Source organism: Oryzias latipes, chromosome 13 (assembly GCF_002234675.1).
Source record: "Oryzias latipes chromosome 13, ASM223467v1".
Classification (NCBI taxonomy): Eukaryota; Metazoa; Chordata; class Actinopteri; order Beloniformes; family Adrianichthyidae; genus Oryzias; species Oryzias latipes.
Genome location: NC_019871.2, coordinates 17,980,587 through 18,000,422, shown reverse-complemented (window position 1 = coordinate 18,000,422; position 19,836 = coordinate 17,980,587). Strand labels below are relative to the sequence as shown.

Genomic DNA, 19,836 nt, shown 5'->3' with positions numbered 1-19,836 from the left:
GTTGTGTTAATCTATAGGCGTATGTCTCATTCTGCCCCTCCCCACCCCCCATTATACATACACATCTCTGTCCTCTCCAGCATCCATGTCCCCGGCTCCACCCGTCACCCACCCACCCACCCCAATCCCAGCACTGTGTTAATCTGGTGCTGCTCTGCCGGTCAGCACTTTGAGCTGCAGACAGACAGATTGGCTGTAATCCCCGGAGCACTGCAGATGGAGCGCTGAAGGTGAACACACTGAGTACACACACACACACAAAGACAATGGCACACAATGGGGGTGGGGGGTGGGGGGCATCTACCTCTCTGGACGGCCAGAGTCCATTACATAGACATCAATTAGGAGAGTGTTCTGGTAATCTGTGGCTGCAATCTCACGAGATACTGCCTTAAAATATGGGGGGGGGGGGGGGGGGGGGGGATCCTCCATAAAGAAAATCGATAACAAATGCTTACAGAATTTACTTTAAGACTTTATTTTCTGTTAAAATATGAGAAACTATAGTTTTTAAACTTCAAAAAACCTTGAAAGAAACATTTTTATTGTAATCCTGATGATGGTTTAGATTTGGATCCAAACACCAACGTCATCTTGAATTACCTGTGTGAGTGGCTTCTTTGAAGGGTGTGACGGCTGAAACCATCACTCATGTGAGGTAGTCTTCACTCCTACAGACCCCATATAGTGTGTTTAAAACTACTATTTTAATGGGAAAATACACTGACCCTGAATCAAACAGTAAAAACACCAAACTTCTCCTCTGCTAGACACCTGGGAAGCTTGAAGCTCCTGCACAGTATCTTGGCAATCATTGCTATTTCTCCAGTTTCTTGTGCTCCTTCTTCCTGATGTTTCCATCACTTGGCACTGCCACATCCACCTAAAAAAGCTTGGCTCTTCTTTATTATGCACCACTACAATTTCTGGTTGGTTCCCCATTACCATCCTGTCAGTCTGGATCTGGAAGTCCCACAGGGTGTCTGCTCTCTCATTCTCAACCACCTTCGGAAGTGTTTCCCATTTTGACTTCCAGTGTTTCCAGTTTATATGCACACGTGTTCCTGTCCACTATTCCAGCCACTTGGTGGCGCTGCGTGCACATTTTCCCCGCCTGTAATTACACCCTGCAGTTATTTGCTGGGAGTGTTTCTGACACACACGCATGAGAGAACATGCACAAATGCGCAGTCCTGACAGAAAGTCCCAGCATGCGTGGACGTCATCGATTTACTGTATACGGTTTGTCTTGGTGTTACAAAGCGTGTGCCGTGCCAGAGGACTGTCGGTGTGAGCGTTTCATTTGAACTTCTAACAGGTGAAGATGTTTTCCATGATGGTGATGAAGGTTCTTCATGTCAGCTCCCATTGGTCTGCTTTTTGGACCACAACTGTTTGTAGAACCATTCAAACACAAAGAAAACCAAATGAAAGACCACTGGATCCTGTCAACAGGTCCACATTGAAACTCTGCCGCCATCTAGCGGCGAAACACATGTGACAACTATAGGAAAAAATCCTTTAAAAACATTATTTTTATGTAGTCGACCATCAACAATAACTCACCCCAGTATTGTTTGGATTTACTTCTGCACCACAGGTTGTGTAACATCCATTTATTACCACTTTATATGACAAATATGGAAATTACAAATGTTTCAGATATTATCTTTAAAATAAAAAAAAGAAAAAGAAATGTACAAGAAACAAACAGAAAAAAAAGAAACGGCTGCATTTGAGGTTAAACAGTCGTCCTGAGAAGCAGATGCTCAAAAGGTCTCAAAGGAGGAACAGAAGACGGGGATGCACGGAGTCTACATACATGCATGATGTATGTTATTGAATCCTGGACACCAATTTAAAATGCTTTATCCATTTAGCCCATGTCTCTTTAAAAAAATTACCTCAGTTCAAGACTTTAAGAATGTTAACGGACCTCTGCAGTAAAAAAGGTCCTGCAAGTCTCGGCTATAAAAGTCTGTGATGGCGAAGCCTCGAGGCTTCCATGATGGTTGGAACCACTTGGAAAACAGGTTTCTACTCTGCTGTCAGAACCAGTACTGGTACTCGGGTGTCAGAATCCGTCCAAGGCATCAGATGTGAGTAGAAAATGCCCCCCACCCCTGCGGTTCTGTGCGGTGGTGGTTTAAGCTCCTCCCCGTTTCTGTTGTTAATGGATAGACTGAAGTTCACGTGTGTGAATTTATATCAAACAGGAACAAATAAAAATCGGTGTGAACATGATGTGAACAGAAGAGTAAATGGTCGGTTTGCTCTATGCTCATGCAGACACACGCAGCACCCTGCTGCAGAGCAGACCTCCCCCTAGCAGAAGAAACCCCCTCCCTTCCCTCCTCTTTGACCCCTGACATGGGCGTCATCCAAACATTCTTCCAACAAACGCGGTCCAAAAACAGAGGTCTCCTCACCGTAGAGTGGGTTCATGCACCAGATGAGAGGCGATGCTGCACCAAGAAAACATGTCTATATAATTTAATGATAATAGAATCAGCTTTTCTCTACACACTACCAGAACAGGGGCGGGGGTGGGGGGGACGGATGGATAGAAAGGTGAGGGAAAGAAAGGAAAAACCACGACAGTGCCTAGGCACGCTCGCCACGGATGCGGCGTGCCAGCTGGATGTCTTTGGGCATGATGGTGACGCGTTTGGCGTGGATGGCGCACAGATTGGTGTCCTCAAACAGACCCACCAAGTAAGCTTCACTGGCCTCCTACGGGGGGGGGGGGGGGGGGGGGGGGGGCAAAAGACAGCTGATTAACACCAGGAAGTGTGGATGAGCGCCACAGAGTTAACAGCAGCAGTTCATTCTGGGTTTCCCTGAAGAACTGGAGTCATGTCCTGTGTTAGGACAAAAGGGGCGGAGCTCTGTTTGAGCCCACCGTCGACTCTTCTTTCCTCTTCTGTTGATTTGGACTTTTCCCCAATTACCAAATTAGAAGTTATTCACAATTTTTTTAGTTTTATCTTAATTTTTCCAAATGGATTCATTTTCCTCAAATTCTTGAAAGCCTTTTTATATTTCTGAAAATTACCCTTACAAAATATTTTTGTTTAGAATCTAAAATTTGACGCCTTTTACCAAATGTCTTGCAGTCTTCCTCCTCAACAATCTTCCCTGCATTGGTCTTTTTTCAATGACTTGAAATGAATCTTTTTGCTGCATGTTTCACTTCTACCATAGCATAAGATTTTATCTTGAACTATCGATCACAAGTGTTCAGAAAACTGCAGGAATCATTTACTGGTTTTCTTGTCCCGCTGCAAACTTACGACCTCCAATTTGAACAGCGAGAACGCCTCCTTGACTGTAAAAGAAATGAGCATCGCCGCACAACAAATCAAACGTATCCTGCTGTAGCACGCACATGCTCAGTGAGAGAATTAGTGAATAACATGAGAGGAGAAAGGGGCATAAATATCACATTTTGTAGCAATGACAAGACACTAAAAACCACAGAGACGCTAACATGATAAGAGAAAATGCTGCCTGGTGGACAGTTTCTTGCAGCTGCTTTTGTATGAGTGTTAAAGCAGCAAATACTAAACACGAGAAAAAATATAGTTTTAGACTAAAACAGTCAGATGGAAAAAGTTTTAAACTCCACTCTTTTTAAGACCAAGATGTCAAAAGTAAAAATTTTTTAATGCTTTTTGATGCCGTATTTTCAAATGTTCAAATTCAAGGTTTTTAAGACTTTTTTAAGACCCTGTGGGAACCGTGGTCTGAGGTGTAAAAGTGTGACACTGACCTGCAGAGCTCCGATGGCGGCGCTCTGGAAACGCAGGTCTGTCTTGAAGTCCTGGGCGATCTCTCTGACCAGACGCTGGAAGGGAAGCTTGCGGATCAGCAGCTCAGTGGACTTCTGGTAACGGCGGATCTCTCGCAGAGCCACGGTTCCAGGCCTGTGAGGAAGACAGGTATGTCTACGGTCTGAACCCGGCACCAACACACCTGATGAGGGCTCTCACCTGTAGCGATGGGGCTTCTTGACCCCTCCGGTGGAGGGGGCACTTTTCCGAGCAGCCTTTGTGGCCAGCTGCTTACGTGGAGCTTTGCCTCCAGTCGACTTACGGGCAGTCTGCTTGGTACGAGCCATGTTTCCTACAGATCACCTGCAGAGGTCATCAGGGGGAAACAAATCGAAAATAAATTAAAAATCTGCAGTTCCAGACAAACATTTAGTGGTTTCCCCCTCTCCCATCTAACCCATCAAAGCTGAGTGCAAAGCAGGGGGGCATTAGCTCCCAGCTTAGTGTCTATAAGATGAGCTGAACATGAATTTCAACTAGCAACACTTAGCTAATAAATGTTACTTTGACATACATTTGATGGAATAAATATGGACACAAAGGTTCAATTCATACACTCTCAAGAAGCATTTTTTTACATATATAAAAAAAACTAAATTAAAATATTAGGAATCTGATTTGAGAAATAATTTCAAATTAAGGGTTAATTATAGTCCTCAAACAAAGACCAGACGAAGTTATTAAAACTTGTTCTGCTTTGGATCCATCCCGGATGAAGGAGATAAACTTTTCAAAAAGTAAAGAAAGAAAAAATAACATGACAAACGGCAAATATATTACTGAGCTATTATTGGTCAGTACACTAAACCCCAAACCAAACAATAAACGAGCAGCCAATAAGGATGTCGGATTTTTATAGTAGGCGGGATCAACAACTCAACCCCACCATCGCTGGACCCGCCCACTTCGCTGTGATGATGGCGGCGGTTTGATGGGCAATCGGGATAAAGAATCAGGGCAGAAGCGCTGCTTGAATTAGTTTCATTTACGGAATAATGGCTCTTCTGTGATTCTTTTCGATAAAACAATCACACGGAGAAGGTTTTCAGGACTGAGTAGAACCCCATTAGGGGGCGAAAAGAGCGCTAACGGCTGCGTAGAACCGAGTTGAAGAACGGGCGCATAATTTGAAAGAGAATTCCGCATGATCAGAACGGCGGGCAGGAAGACGGCGTTTCACCGCCGCTTCGACTTTCTCTTTTTGTTGTTACCCCCGTGTGGAAAAACAAAATAATGTTTAATTTAAATGTAATTATTTACACACAAAAACATTTTTATGTCAATTTAAACGTATTATAAGCCAAGTGAGGAGCCTTACCGGGGATACAGTGAGCGGCGCGTCTCTATTTTGTTCCTCCTTTCTACAATGGAAACAGGCGATCAGCGGGAAAATGGCCGCCGCGTCAATCATGTATCCCACAATGCAACAGTACTCATCGGGTTTACCGATAACACTTCGATAAGTATGACGCTGCTGGATAAGGACCGTTTCAACCGCTGTTATCAAACATGTTAGTGAAACGGTCATCAAGTTAGAAAATAATTTAACTGGAAAAAGCAATATTTGATGTTTTCGTCCGTTTTTTGACTGTTTTTCTCCAGCTGGAGACGGTTTGCAGCTGTAGTTATAATTTATAAACATTCTGTATGGTGAAGGAGATGGTACAAAAATGTGGACTTGCAAATAAAACATTTTTTTAAATTTATTTATTTACAGAGAGCTTTACCTTCACGGACAACTGGGTTATCATCCATAACCCCTAACTTTATCCCATACCAGCTGGCTTTAAGAGATAAAGGTGGTTCTATGCACATGCCCCCAGCAGGCCCCACAGACCACCAGAAGCACATAAACAGCACTTCTTCAATTATGTGTATCGTAGATAAACTCAATTCTGATGTAATGTAACATCCCTCTCCCCAGAATGCAGAAGTGATTCAAAACACTCCTGCATTGCCTGTGGGTTAGTTCATTCCAAGACCAATCTAAGAGACCTGCAGGAGCACAACTTTTACAGAAAAACTGGGTCATATGATGACAAAAATCCTTTTTAATTCTTCGTTCTTAAACCAACGAAGTTAAATTTAACTGCACCATAAGTCTATTTGGAGGGGTAAATATTTAAAATACTTTCAAACTGGTGCTGCTCCTTCAGAAACCCTTCTCTAAAGGTTGGTAAGGTTATTGTATGGGCCAGAGTATCAGATGGGAAGCTGCTGAGAGGAAACCAAACCTAATCTCAGAATAACCATTAAAATCTATATTTGAACATATTAATTTTTTTTAAATAAAGTTTTAAGTTTAACAGAGGATCCATAAATCCACAAAGATCTGGAAGTTCAAATAGGAAGTAGCATATGAGGAAATTCAGGAGTACTGAAGAACTGATGCTGTGCGGCTTTTGAAGGCATCACCCTCAAAGGAAGCCTACTTTAATAAAAAACGTTTAATTTATTTTTTTGGCACCCTAACCCCTACTGGAACTTCATGGGATTTTGTTCCATGGGACAGAATAATCTGATATCAAGGCCACATCAGGTTGATTTAGAGAGCATCGCCGTGAAACTGTGCAGCAGACTTTTATGCTCTCAAACTGCCTTAAAGTAATAAGTCCCCTCCCCTTGTCTACTCATCAGGTTCATTCAATGCAGGGTGGATTCAAGTTTTTGGACATATTAGTTTGTGTGGTTTTTGGACACGAAACCTGCTGAAGTTGTGTTGGAAAGCCTTTCATGCTGTGAAGCAGTCCTCCCTGCCTGTCTGGGTTCATGATTCATCATATTTCACTACCAAATATCTGCTTCCTGGATTAAGCAACATTACTGATGTCATAAAAAGTATTCAACTTTCAGTATTCAACTCCAGGTTTCATTTTCACCCGTTCTTTGTTTCCACATGAATTTGACTGATTATGAGTACATGTGTTTCCATGACATGCCCTATTCTTAACATTCGGGGCTCATTTCCTCTCACCATCTGGGGCTGCTGAACATCTGAACAAGTTAGCTGGGGGGGAAAAAAACAGCTGTTAAAAAATAAAAACTGTCAATTTGAAGCTTTCAACCACAAAAATCACTTTTATTATGCTTGAATGTGAGTACAAGAATTTCCTCTTAAAAATGACTAAAAACATAAAACAGTAGAAAAAAAAAAGGATTATCATATCAACCTGAGAGAAGAACAAAAACACCACCTGGCTGAAAAATGAAAACAGGATCACACAGGTCTGCTACATATACGCCGCTTTTAGTCTGTCAAACCATGCAGTTATTTCTCAATGACAACTAGAATCAAGCTTCTGCTCTTTGAAACAATCAACATCAACAGTAGAAATAACAATACAGACAGAAAAAAACAGAAATCGCAGTACTTTTACAACTAATGTCTAAGAAAAAAAAAACTGAAACTTATGTCAAAGTACATGCTATTCCCTAAATGAAAACTTCGATCTTTACTCTACTTCCTATTCCCATTTCAAATTAGAGAGAATTGTTGCCTGCAGAAACACCCCAGTTACTATGGTAACAAGGTATTGCTGTGTCCTCAGTAAAACTGCTGAGTGGCTCTATCATTCAAAGTCTGAACATAGAAGAATAAACTGCTATTCAGAATCTGCTTCTAGTAGCACCAAAGAAGACATGATTGGACATTGACGGTCATCACAATGATATGATATATTTGTAGAACCTCAAACCAAACTACTGAGTGTAAAAGGAAGCAGAAGAAGAAACAAGTAAAGAAGCGTATCATGACGCGGGGATTCTCCTAGGCACGTTCGCCACGGATGCGGCGTGCCAGCTGGATGTCTTTGGGCATGATGGTGACACGTTTGGCATGGATGGCGCACAGGTTGGTGTCCTCAAACAGACCCACCAGGTAAGCTTCACTGGCCTCCTGTGGATGGTTGGTGTAAAAACACACAAAAACATCTTGAAATCTTGAATCAAGGAAATAAAGGAGAATTCTTCTAGACAGTGCCGCAAACCTGCAGAGCTCCGATGGCGGCGCTCTGGAAACGCAGGTCTGTCTTGAAGTCCTGGGCGATCTCTCTGACCAGACGCTGGAAGGGAAGCTTGCGGATCAGCAGCTCAGTGGACTTCTGGTAACGGCGGATCTCTCGCAGAGCCACGGTTCCAGGCCTGTGAGGAAGACAGGTATGTCTACGGTCTGAACCCGGCACCAACACACCTGATGAGGGCTCTCACCTGTAGCGATGGGGCTTCTTGACCCCTCCGGTGGAGGGGGCACTTTTCCGAGCAGCCTTTGTGGCCAGCTGCTTACGTGGAGCTTTGCCTCCAGTGGACTTACGGGCAGTCTGCTTGGTACGAGCCATGTTTCCTACAGATCACCTGCAGAGAAAGGTTTATATGACATCAATGTGTTTTACTTCTTTCTCTTTCGGCTTTTCCCATCCGGGGTCGCCACTGCGAATCATCTTTTTTCACCTCACTCTATCATGGACATCTTCTACCCTAACATTCGCCAACTTCATGTCCTCTGTTAGGACATCCATTTTTTATATGACATCAATGTGTTTTACTTCAATTGCCTTAAAGAAATGCAGCCATAACATTCATATAACACAGAATCCTAATTCATGCAGGTCAAACTTTAACATTCTGAGATAGAATAGTTTTATTAAACACTTAGGGTCCTAATGTCAACACCATAAAAAAATACAATGCAAAAAAATATAAAAACAAGGCACAAATTATAAACGAAAATATATATATTTTTAACTTCAGTTTTAAATTCTTTTTAATAGTGCACTATAAGATTATGTAATTGCTTTATATAAATGACAAACAAGAAATCCAATCGTAAAGGAGCTCTTCCTCCACTAACCAATTAGCATCTCTACACCCATCCACAGGGCGGGACCATGTAAGCCTCTCCTCCAATCACGAGCCGATATATTTAAAACCCCCACCCTTCTTGTATTCGACATGGGTTAGTTCGATTCTCTGAAAGGACTACCCAGTTGTCCACGTGTTTAGCTATATTCAACTATAATGCGCTATTTTTAGGGAAAACCAAGCGACTCCGCCCACGTCTGCTGTGCGGTGTTAGTAAACGAGCGTCTCGCCAGATGATGGCTGGCTTCTGGCTTGAAGAATGTAAACGGGAAGGGGAAAAAAATCGTTGTAGCGAGCGAAGGGCGAGATGAGAAAAACGACAAAATTACAGAAACACCGGCGCTTACAAATGGAAAATGTGAATTTAGGATTGTTCTGTACATGTCAGGGGATCGATTGATGAACACATTTTTGTCAGATGGTCCCTCACTTTTGGCGCATTTTCGAATGTAGTCCGAGCAGATGATAAGTCCTTCTGGTCTCTCGCTCCGACTCGGAAAACAGCTCAACTGCTCAGCGTTCGCTTTTTGATCGAAAATCTACCACACTATAACATCTATTCGACAGAACAATACAATAATAAATACTGTGATGTTTTGTTTTAATAGTTATACTTACCTTTGAAAACTTACTGAAAGATTTTCGCTGGAAAATAGAATTTTACTGTTCCTGTCTGCGACGCGTTGTCCTCAGCTTAAAATGAAGGAGGGCAGGAAAAAAAGAAAATGAACATAGACCAGCAACTGGAAACACGTTTCCCATCATGCACTGGGCACAAACATAAACACCAGCTGTAACTTTAGAAATCCATCTGAAACCATTTTGAAGAGGAAAAACGTGTTTATTTTGTAATGCTTTGTTAAAACCCTTTTGTTATTTGAAACATTTGTTTAAAAAAATGTAAATGTAAACACAGAAAAATAAGGCAGTAGCACTAATGTGACAATGACTTTACTCAAAAGTATTTTTAAGAAAGTGAATTCCAGCATTTGACCGGAATTCACAATTCGTTTTTTTGTTAAAAAACAAACTTTTATTTAGTTAGTTTATAATATCAGTTATACCTACAATGACATTCTAGTTCAATTACATTTAACCAAATTTTGTTTATATTCAGACTTCCAAAACATCAACTTTACAATGTATAATAATAATAATAATTTGCCAAAACATGTTTTAAAAAAGAAAGAAAGAAAAAGCACTCGTTCTTCCTATTGTGCTGTTCTGCATCTATTCCTGCAGGTGGCGACATTTCCAACGCCCTCAGAGCAGAAGAAGAATTCTTGTTTCCTCCCCCCCTCCTCCCCTCTTCGTCCCAGTCCTTTCAAAATGGCGGCTGCCAGGAGGCTGAAACGTGTCGCGGTTTCTCAGCCCGGTTTTTTAGGCTTGAAATCTAACGTCAAGCCCTCGGAGCTGGTCAGCAGCCGAAGAAAACGCGTCAACAAGAACAAGAAAAAAAACTGGAACAGACACAGTGACATCCATGACGTGGAGGACTTTTTGGAAGACATCAGACATCAGGAGAGGACGACAGGGTGAGTGTGTGTGTCCGTGGAGCAAGAAGTCTCACTCTGTCGAAGGGTTCGTTTTATTTGTACCGAAAGCACGTGATTCCTGGCAAATCTTCGAAGTAACTTTCCTGTTTGCTTCTATTAGAATCCATGGATCAATACGTTAACGAAATACACGGTTTCACGTGACTCTGGGGCGTCATTGATGATCCAAAATGTTGAGAACTTCTGTACAGAGCCTCACTCATCCAGGATGGTTCCACAGCAGAAACCTCTTGGATTATTAACTCTGACAAAGCACAGTCCAGATGACATTTTTAGAGATCTTCTGTTATAGAACATCATTCGGGCCACTTGTTTGCTTCCAGCTGTCTCTTAAAGGGGTCCCCACAGAAACGTATCTTCGTTCACTGCATCCATGGAGCTTCTCTTTGGCCTTCGATACTGTTCTTGTACTACAACGAGACGTTTGTTTTGTTGGTTTAGTTGTGAAGGTTCTTGTTCATGTTTGGTGTTTCAGGGGTCTACTGTCTGAGAAGCCAGATGACAGCTTGTTCTTTTTGGACGTTGGTCAGACGGATAAAGCTGGAAATGAAGGTAAAGGTTTGTTTGCATACTCCAGGATGATCCAATTTCTGCTTCTCAGCCGACTGAAGGTGTTGATGGTTTTGTTGGTCGCGTTCCTGTGTGCAGAAGCAGAACCCGTCAAAGCGGAAAAGGGGAAACGAAGAGTTCAGCGCCCTCTTAGGATAGACCTGATCCTTCAGCACGACTCCATGGTTCCGGCCCCTAAAAAGTGAGTATGCTCACCTGGTGTTAAAGCTGAAGATAAACCATGATGTTCCTGCCAATTTACCCTGTATAGACAGTGGATCAGGACTACACTAGATCAGACTAGATTACACTAGATCAGACTACTTTACGTTAGATCAGTACTGATCTGATACTTTTGTAAAAGATGAAAAATTGTTATAAATCCAGGTTGCTCCCTATGTTTTTAATACACCTTTTATAATTTAATACTTAAACAGAGCTCTTATGTGAAGTAGCTTCAAAAATCAAATAAAAACAGTGCAACTATTAACTGGAAAAAAATTAACTAGTAAGAATAGGTGATAACTAGTTATGTGAGAGAGTTTGGAAACCGTAGCATTGGTCTTTTTGATTATTTATGATCCATATTCACATGAAAAATTATTTGAAAATTGAAGGGATTTTCTCCAAAAATATTTGTAGCCCTACGAGAGTACGGTAAGTTTGGTGTCTGAAGCTTTAGGATCTTGGTCCCATGAACATGCAAATGAAACTGAGAAGAAACAATGCTAAAGGTTTTGGTTTGACCTTAACTATGGTGGACAAGTCGGGTCAAACAATACGGTTGAGTTTCCACGAGGGAAGGAATTGATTAGAGTAGATTTGACTAGTAATTAAATCTACTGATTGGACCTGTTGATCCAACGTGGGAACACCTGTGTGCAGCAAGAACCTATGCAGTCTTTTCATGGAAAAGGATCAGGAGCTCAGAGGACCGGAACTGCTGAAAACTCTGAGGACTTCAAGATACAGAAGACACTAGAATCCCTGTTGCATCATGACCCCTTCACATCTTCACCCCATAACGTCTTCATTCCATCACTTCGTCTGTAGCATCGCTTGTCTCTCGGTACAGTAAATGACCTTGTCCTCTGACCATCAGCGTGACGGCCTACCAGCAGCCAAACGCCAAGAAGCTCCGCCGGATCGCACAGAAGGCAGAGCAGCTGGCGGCTAAAGGTGTGTTACCACGGCGACAGAGACGTCTGCTGAGCAGGCGGCCCGCAGAGAAGACGGTGAAGAAGGCGGAGGCCAACAACAACCCCGACAGAGACTTCTACGCCATGTGGGGAGAAGAAAAAGGTGAGTGGGGAGGGTCAGCGTGATGGCGTCCGGTGATGATCCCATCCTTGCGCTCACAGTATTTCCTCTGTGGAAATGTGAAGATCAACGTGGAGCTCAGATGAGCGTTGTGTGAACGATCATCTGGGATCTGAGGATGAACTAGAACAACGATCAGTTTTCATGTTTTTGCCAGAGAACAGGACTTCTAACTGTAAATGGGATTTCATGTGTCTGGAGATCCAACATTGGACTTCACTCATTTTTTTTTAACCTGCATGGCCTGTTCTGGGTTCCATCAGGAGCTTCTCAGGAACCAGCAGCTCATCCAGAGCTGGTACCAGAAAAGTCCAAATGCTGCAGCATAAACCCATCTTTGTTAACTCATCCTGTTTTTACAAAGCGACGGTTTGGTGAAAAGTATGATTTGATGTTGTTTTCATCGCAGTGACCGACTCGGCTGATCCCTGGTATCTCCAGCAGACGGGGAAGAAGCTGGTTCAGGTGAGTCACTGCGGCTCCATCAGAGGGAAACCTTCTGGGTGCAGGTGTTGAATAACTTATTTGTTCCATCAGCGTCCAGAGAAGCTGAACCAGAAACCGTCTGTGCTCCCAGCTGTGGAGGTCATTGCTCCTGGGGGGTCTTACAACCCAGACTTCCTGTCCCACCAGGTGAGTCTCAGCTCTGCTGCGTGAGGAGTGACGTGTAAAGACGATTGTTTCATGAAAGAACGGAGGTTTTTACCTAGACCAAAGATGAAGGATGAAGCTCTTTCTCAGGAATGGGGGTGAAAATGCTGCTCTGAAGCTTCCTAATGGTTTAATCAAAAACCTCGTGTTTCTGTCCTGCTGTTGCTCGGATGATGGATATTTTCAGTTGGAAGTCCGTGTTGGTGAAGTGTAGCGTTGAAGAATACACCCTGTTTAAAGGGGGGGCTGTTGCAGCAGCAGATGCCTGTTGGTCAGTTCCCTCAGTGTTGCTGTATAAACTGGTTCTCACGGCGGCCATGATTTTGATAGAAATTAGTCTGTTCTCAAGGTAAAATGCTGGTTCTGGAACAGACCTGCAGCAGAATGGCTGCACTGTAAAGAGTTTTACTTCCTTTAGTCTTTTCCCTTCTGCTTTAAAGCTTCTGTACTTGATGGTTCTGAGCCAGACAGTTGTTGGAGGCGGTGGACTGAATGAAATAATCTGCAGTCGTTTCAGTCGGATCAGGCTGGTTCAAACGAAGACTTTGTGTGTTTTCAGGCGCTGCTCCAGGAGGCCCACGATGTGGAGGTCCAGAAGCAAAAACAAGAAGACAAACTCCAGAGACAGCTGGCTTTCCGAAAAGAGGACAGAGCCACAGAGGTGCAGACCATCATCTCTGCTGTCGCTGCATGTCTGTGTGCACGGTAACCTTTGACATGTCTGGTGTCTTTGTGCAGGAGACGATCCTTCACGAAGAAGTTGAAGGCTTGGTAGAAGATGAGGATGAGGACGAGGCAGCCGCTCCTAACGAGGATGAAGCTAACTCAGCACTGGGTGCCATAGCTGTGGCTGCGAAGAAGACAGAGAGGCAGAGAAAGAAGGAGAAAGCAGAAAAAATGAAGGTCTGTCATTGTTTTGTGGTAACCACGGTGACAGATGCTAAGGTTTAAAACAGCTAGAGCGTTATTTTGACGTTTCTGCTGCTCTACTCTCCCTTTGCGGAGCTTTCTCCATGATTTTTCCCTGAAAGCCTTTTGATGGTAGAACCTTAAAGAAAACCAAACCACCAGAAATAACTCATGTCTTCAGGCGTTACAGCTTCTTTTTATCCTAAAATGGTTTTTAGACGCAGCAGCAGCAGGCCAGCAGACGGCAGACGGAGCGGCAGCAGCAGCTCTTTCAGCTCCGCTCCATAAAGAGCTCCATCAAACAGCAGGAGCTGCAGACCAAAGCCAGACGGATGAAGAGGAAGGCCAGACAGGAGGCCCAGAAGGCTCTGCCCAGACGGCTCGGCAGACTCAAGTACGTTTCCGGATTCAAAACCTTTAGTCAACATCAGCATGAATCAGTGCAGACGGACAGACGACGAGGACAGATGAGATAAAAGTTCAGGCATAAGAACATTTGCTCCAGAATCAGTGCTTGAAGTCTTCTCAGTAAAAACAGGTTTAACTAAGTCACAAAAAACCAGCAGAAATAAAATGGTCAGTAAATAACATTTTCATTTTTCCTATTTTGGGTTTTAACTGTCTTTAATTAAAATGTTCCGCTGCTGGAAAGTCTTATGTTGATCTCAGATCCTTTCAGAACTCTAAAAGTTATTTATGTTAAAAAAAAAAAAGTCATCTTTTTCCTTTTTTAATTAACAAAGTTTTATTATTTTTGAAAGTAACAATAAAAATTCATTTTTTTTCTGGTTCCTTAGTTTGGACCAAGCAGCATCCTTTTGAGGAGTTGCAGATGCATTCTGGGATGTTTACATCCTTTCACTTTAAAATCACATTTATACTACTGCACAGGTTAAACTTTATAGAAATGCTTCCATTCTAATACTATATCATTGAAAAGATCCAGTCTGATTTAATAATAGGTCAATGGTTTACCAAAGTGTCTTCATGAAAGTGCTTCAAATCTCTTCAGATCAGAGTCTAAGGCTTTTATTTTGTAAGGCAGTCATCAGAGCTCATTTTCCTGCAGCTTCTGCAGGACTGTAGATACATGGAAGTGAGATGTGGTTTTCCTCACAGGTTCCAGGCCCAGGACCTGGAGGTCCAGCTGAGTGATGAACTGGCTGCATCCCTGAGACAACTTAAGGTACATCCTCTACCTCCACGAAGCCTCGAGCTCACCAGGATTCAGTGAAGTGTGGATGTTCATGTGGTGTCTTTATTTCAGCATAGCTGTTTCTCAGACCCACTTTTCCTTCCAGCTAACTTTCCTTAGATAGTCCAGTCCTTTACTTCTGATAAGTCCAGACCTGGGATTGGTTTTTGTGGTCTGAATGGGATTACATGTAGGCAGTAGATCACCCTGGCTGAGCAGATTTGCTTGCATTTGTTCTTATTTGTTGTAATATCCCGACTTTGCAGCCAGAGGGCAGCGTTCTCAAGGACCGCTTCAAGAGTCTGCAGAAGAGGAACCTCATTGAACCCAGAGAAAGGGCCAAGTAAGGCCATCAGCCTGAAGTCCTCACTGCTGTCTGGATCCATGTCTGCCAGCTGACCTGTTCTTCTGCTTCCTTTCAGGTTCAAGAGAAGACTCAAGGTCAAATACGTGGAGAAAAGAGCCTTTCGACAAATCACATGACTCTGTCAAAATAATGTCAATAAAATCTCATCAACAGAATCCTGTTGACCGTTTTCTTTCTGCAGGACAGCAGCTGCTCTTGTGTTTGGTTGATTACTTAGTCTTTTATAACTCGATCTGCGTGAGATCATCAAAAGGGGTTTGGTCTACAGCTGAGCCTGCTCAGCGACGCAGAAGACCAAGGGCTCAGGTGATGATTCCCAGCAAAGTTCTGCTCCACCTTTGGTTTTTCAGCCGTTGCAGATATTTGTTGATGAAATCTGGTTGCAGCAGATAAGTTTAGTAATCTCTGTCCAAAAATCAGAATTGAGTTTACTGAATGTGCTGAAAGAAGCAGACCTCAGCCTCTGCTCGCTCCTTTTAACATCTGGATGAGAAGAAAAGAGTATTTAAAATAAGTAGAACTTTGATGCTGTTCTGACTCTGATCCGTCTGAGCTGCTTTTTTGTGTGTTTAGAGGTAAATATGCTGTTTTAAGGTGTTCATGTGTGATGTCACAATGTTACTGTGGCCCCTGTCGTTTCTTTGAACATCTCTATTCTTATAAATAGAACCAGAACTCTACTCCATTCCTGCGAAATGTCTGCTGCCTCTCAGTAACTTTTCCAGACTCCCGCAGGTGTTCTTAGGACCTTTTGTCTTTCAGCTCTTCATCTTCTTCTCGCCTTACTTCTGGCTCGCAGTGACATAAAGCCAATTCAGTTGCCATTTTTTGCTAAAGAAAAATGTAATTAAAAAAAGATTAGCAAGAACATGTTAAAAAAAGGAATGAGTGGTTATTATGACAAATGGAAAGACTGTGATAGCTGTTTATCTATAGAAGTCTATGGAGTTTTGGCTTCTTGGAGCCAGTGACTCTTGAGTTCAATCAGTTCAGTTCTCTCGTACAGTTAATGACTAACATGTTTCTGATTTCCATCAGGAACATTAGATTTATATAGAAATTGCAAACAACATAAACTATATTAAATATTTCAAGTTTAATGAAAAAAAATAGAAAAAACACACAAAAACAAGAAAATTTACAGAATTTGTTTTATCAAAATAAAAGAACAAAGAAATTAGAAAAATTATTGAACAAACATTTCATTTTGTGAAGATATTAAAAAGTAGGATTTTAAATTTTGTTTAAATAATCTCCAGAAGCTCTCAGGTTCTTGGTAAGATTGACTGCACATCCCATAATAAAAATGATATCACCATGTCATTAGTAAGTCTAACATCATCTGTTCTTCTGCATTCCTGTCCTGGACACCACACTTCCTCTCCGTTTCCTTCACCCACATGTCTGCTCCAATCACCATTCTCTACCCTCTGGAGGTACCATGAATTTGCTCATCCATCTCCTGTCCAGACTTTCTCTTGGGAGGCATAACACCGGACAAGCTTCACCGTCACACCTACATTTTCTCATCCTCTGACTCTTCATGCCCAGCACATTTTTTATCAAACGCCTTCAGGAGCTCTCTTCTGTCGTTTGGTCCAGTTTCTATCCTTTTGGTTAAGGTGGTTCTTTAAAGTTCAAATGTCTCCTGGGTAGACTGCACTCTTATCAGACAGCAGAACATTCTACCAAAATCCTCCAATCTAAGTTTTTGTTGTAAATTTGCATTAAATTGTGTGTTTTGAGAAAACTTAGAAAACCTTTTATCACAGCTGAGTTGTTGATGGTCTCCTCAGGAGCAGCTGTGCGGTTTGTGAGAATGCAAACATTTTAGTGCATCTAAACATAAATGTTAGCTATACATACACGTTATTAGATTTCAGAGTCTGATGTGTTTCAGTGTTTGGATCATGCAGGTTTTCTGGAAGCTGCTTCTGAGGATAGAAGTGTTTGACCCGTTCAGAAGCTCTGGACCGTTCACAGACCGGGTCATGCTGTTTCCTCACAGTCCGTCTCAGATGCCACTCTTCAGACCAGAGCAGTAATCTATTCTGTAATGAGTGACTGCACACTCGTAATCCCTTCTTCCCCACGTCAGGGCAATCTGGCAGCTCTGTGTCTCACACGTGAGGCCAGGGGTGGGTGTGTGTGTGTGTGTGTTGTTCAATCTGGCATGACGACAATGCGTCTGCATTATTCTGCTGCTGCACTCACTACCTCCACCCTAAAGTCCAAAGCTGTGCTGTGAAACTGCAGGTTTTTACATGAACATTCAGGTGACACCCCCCCGTACACAGATGCACACACATGAAGACATGAAGCTTAGTCCTGCAGGATGATTCACATGAACATCTCCGGATTGTTTTGAGCACAAAGATTTCTGCTCAGAAAAAGTTATTTCAAAAAGTTCAGAACTGCAAAAGATGCATGTTAAAGTTATAATGCATGACAAATATTTGAATAAAATCATTTTATAAATGTCGAACCTGTAACGCCTGGAGACTGATAAATCTGGCTCTGAGTCTTCACTACCTTTGACCAAAAGGCTACACTAACCAAACTGAATTTAAATGTATCAAATGGTCGTAGTTTTGTGTTAAAAGGGGATAAATAAACCTTTTTTCTGCTCTTGATGATCTCATGAATCGAATCAGATCTAACTTTATCATTAAAAATCATTTCAAAATGAGATAAAGCAATAATAAATCGATGTAGGAAAGTACCATTTGGATTGAGGCATGTAGATTTACTTTACTGTATCATAAAAATGATGGAGTGACATCCCACGGACAACACACTCATGATGGCAGCAAAAAATGATCAAGTCATCATTCCAGTCCAAGGTGCGGAAACACAGACATGTGACCATAGAGTGTGGCAGAATCTTCTAAGAACATGGAAAACCTCACCCGCACTGTTCAGTACCCAGGTATTTATCTCTGAGTCACACAGGTTGAATTTTTGGCTAAAAATGTCCTGGATCGATTTTAGGTCAGTGAATCGGATTGTTCGAAATGAACCAACATCGACTGAATCTTATCAGGGACCACACATTAGGATGTGAATCGAATCATTGTTAAAATAAATTGTCACATTCCGAGTTAAAATCCTTCATTTCTGCTTTGAAACAACATCTAAACAGAACACAGCAGAGACAGATGATCTATTAGCTGTAATGAGCAGTTTATTGATGGAGGACAAATGACCACAACTCCCCCACTCTGCAAGACTCATCATGGAAAAGATATGTGGATGACAGTCTCGCAGGAATCAAATCAAATCAAATCAAACTTTATTTATAAAGCACTTTTCATATAAAAATATAACACAAAGTGCTTTACATTAAAACAACAAAATATAAAAACAAGCAAGCATTAATAAATAAATAAATAAATAATAGGGCCCCCCTCCCCGTACCTAGCCCCCCACGCCTTTCACACCTCCCACTCTCTAACTGATGGGAAATGACAATGAAAAATAGGCTGTAAAACATATGCTGAGCACAAAAACATGATGCGGGAAACGCTAGTAATTGGAACCTCCCCCCCTGTGAACAGCCGCATAGACAGCCAAATGCAACATCACAGGCGGGGACCGCTCCACCACAGCTAAGCGGTGATGCAGGTCCCCACCCAGAGCCGCAGCGGCTGAACAGCAGCCGTCCAAGAGGGAGAGGTTCCAGCTGAGGAAGCACCGGAAATAAAAATGAATAAAAATGAGAATCAAAAAGTAAACATATTGATAAAAACGATAAAACATTGAAATAAGGTAAATTAAAATAACACGTTAAAAATCAGGTTCAAGTTCATAAAACGAGATAAAATGGATAAAGAAATAAAATAAAAATAGAAAATACATATAGATAAATAACTGAATAAATAAATAAAAGTAGTAAAATAACTAAATAAAAAATAAAAATTAGCTAAAAGCCAGGTTAAAAAGATGGGTCTTGAGCCTTTTCTTAAAAGTATCAATGCTCTCTGCGGCTCTCAGGCTCTCTGGCAGACTGTTCCATAAACGGGGACCATAGTGCTGAAATGCAGCTTCTCCATAGGTTTTAGTTTTTACAGTTGGAATGGTTAACAGACAAGTGCCAGAGGATCTCAGGGTCCGCGAGGGTTCATATCCTAAAGATCTGATAAATAAGAAGGCGCAAGACCGTTAAGACATTTAAAAACTGTTAAAAGTATCTTAAAATCAATCAATCCTGAAACTCATTGATCCGCTCAATGCCACAGAAAAAATCTACACCACAAGAAGAATTTTGGGAACACATGACCTTCATGGACATGAAGATCCAAAACAAAGATCACAGCTTAAAAAAAGATCATCAGAATATCCAAACAGCAGATTCTGTGGTCACCAAACACCCTCATCACGCCCTTCTTTTTAAATGTTTTATCCTAATTGCATTTCATGATAATAATATTTGGGGCTTTTCTGGTCCTTCTGTGTTCTGATCAGAACCAAACCAGATAAGGTTGGAGAACAGAACAGAACCAAATAACTGTCTGGTTTCTGAATCAGGAAAATGTCAATGTAAGGCATAGATAATTAATTCTGACCAATCACCATAAACCTTCTTGTCTGTGATTGGCT

The 19,836-nt window shown here is 41.9% G+C and overlaps 2 protein-coding genes across 2 annotated transcripts; one reads left to right on the top strand and one right to left on the bottom strand.

The window, feature by feature from the left end:
- Window positions 1-1,571: 1,571 nt before the first annotated feature.
- On the bottom strand, window positions 1,572-9,429 carry LOC101155705 (histone H3-like centromeric protein CSE4). The gene is made up of 7 exons (XM_023961865.1): window positions 9,309-9,429; window positions 8,040-8,183; window positions 7,820-7,973; window positions 7,603-7,728; window positions 3,993-4,132; window positions 3,773-3,926; window positions 1,572-2,733 (listed from the first exon to the last, which is right to left on the bottom strand). Exons 2-7 carry the CDS (start codon window positions 8,165-8,167, stop codon window positions 2,605-2,607), a joined length of 831 nt encoding a protein of 276 aa, XP_023817633.1. The 5' UTR covers window positions 8,168-8,183; window positions 9,309-9,429; the 3' UTR covers window positions 1,572-2,604.
- A 326-nt stretch (window positions 9,430-9,755) lies between these two features.
- Window positions 9,756-15,392, top strand: nop53 (NOP53 ribosome biogenesis factor). Its single transcript, XM_004075457.4, has 12 exons — window positions 9,756-10,225; window positions 10,722-10,798; window positions 10,895-10,997; window positions 11,898-12,097; window positions 12,525-12,580; window positions 12,653-12,748; window positions 13,326-13,427; window positions 13,505-13,669; window positions 13,894-14,069; window positions 14,795-14,861; window positions 15,137-15,213; window positions 15,293-15,392. The coding sequence occupies exons 1-12, from the start codon at window positions 9,831-9,833 to the stop codon at window positions 15,351-15,353; spliced, it is 1,575 nt and encodes a 524-aa protein (XP_004075505.2). The 5' UTR covers window positions 9,756-9,830; the 3' UTR covers window positions 15,354-15,392.
- Window positions 15,393-19,836: the final 4,444 nt, after the last annotated feature.

What these genes read in the sequence shown, in the direction of transcription:
- LOC101155705 (XM_023961865.1), bottom strand. Translation starts at nt 8,167, where the DNA reads ATGGCTCGTACCAAGCAGACTGCCCGTAAGTCCACTGGAGGCAAAGCT. An exon ending in AAGAAGCCCCATCGCTACAG is followed by an intron (nt 7,974 to 8,039) that starts GTGAGAGCCCTC and finishes TCTTCCTCACAG; the next exon opens with GCCTGGAACCGTGGCTCTGC. An exon ending in CCGCCATCGGAGCTCTGCAG is followed by an intron (nt 2,734 to 3,772) that starts GTCAGTGTCACA and finishes CCCCCCCCGTAG; the next exon opens with GAGGCCAGTGAAGCTTACTT.
- nop53 (XM_004075457.4), top strand. Translation starts at nt 9,831, where the DNA reads ATGTATAATAATAATAATAATTTGCCAAAACATGTTTTAAAAAAGAAA. An exon ending in AGACGGCTCGGCAGACTCAA is followed by an intron (nt 14,070 to 14,794) that starts GTACGTTTCCGG and finishes TTTTCCTCACAG; the next exon opens with GTTCCAGGCCCAGGACCTGG. An exon ending in GAACCCAGAGAAAGGGCCAA is followed by an intron (nt 15,214 to 15,292) that starts GTAAGGCCATCA and finishes GCTTCCTTTCAG; the next exon opens with GTTCAAGAGAAGACTCAAGG.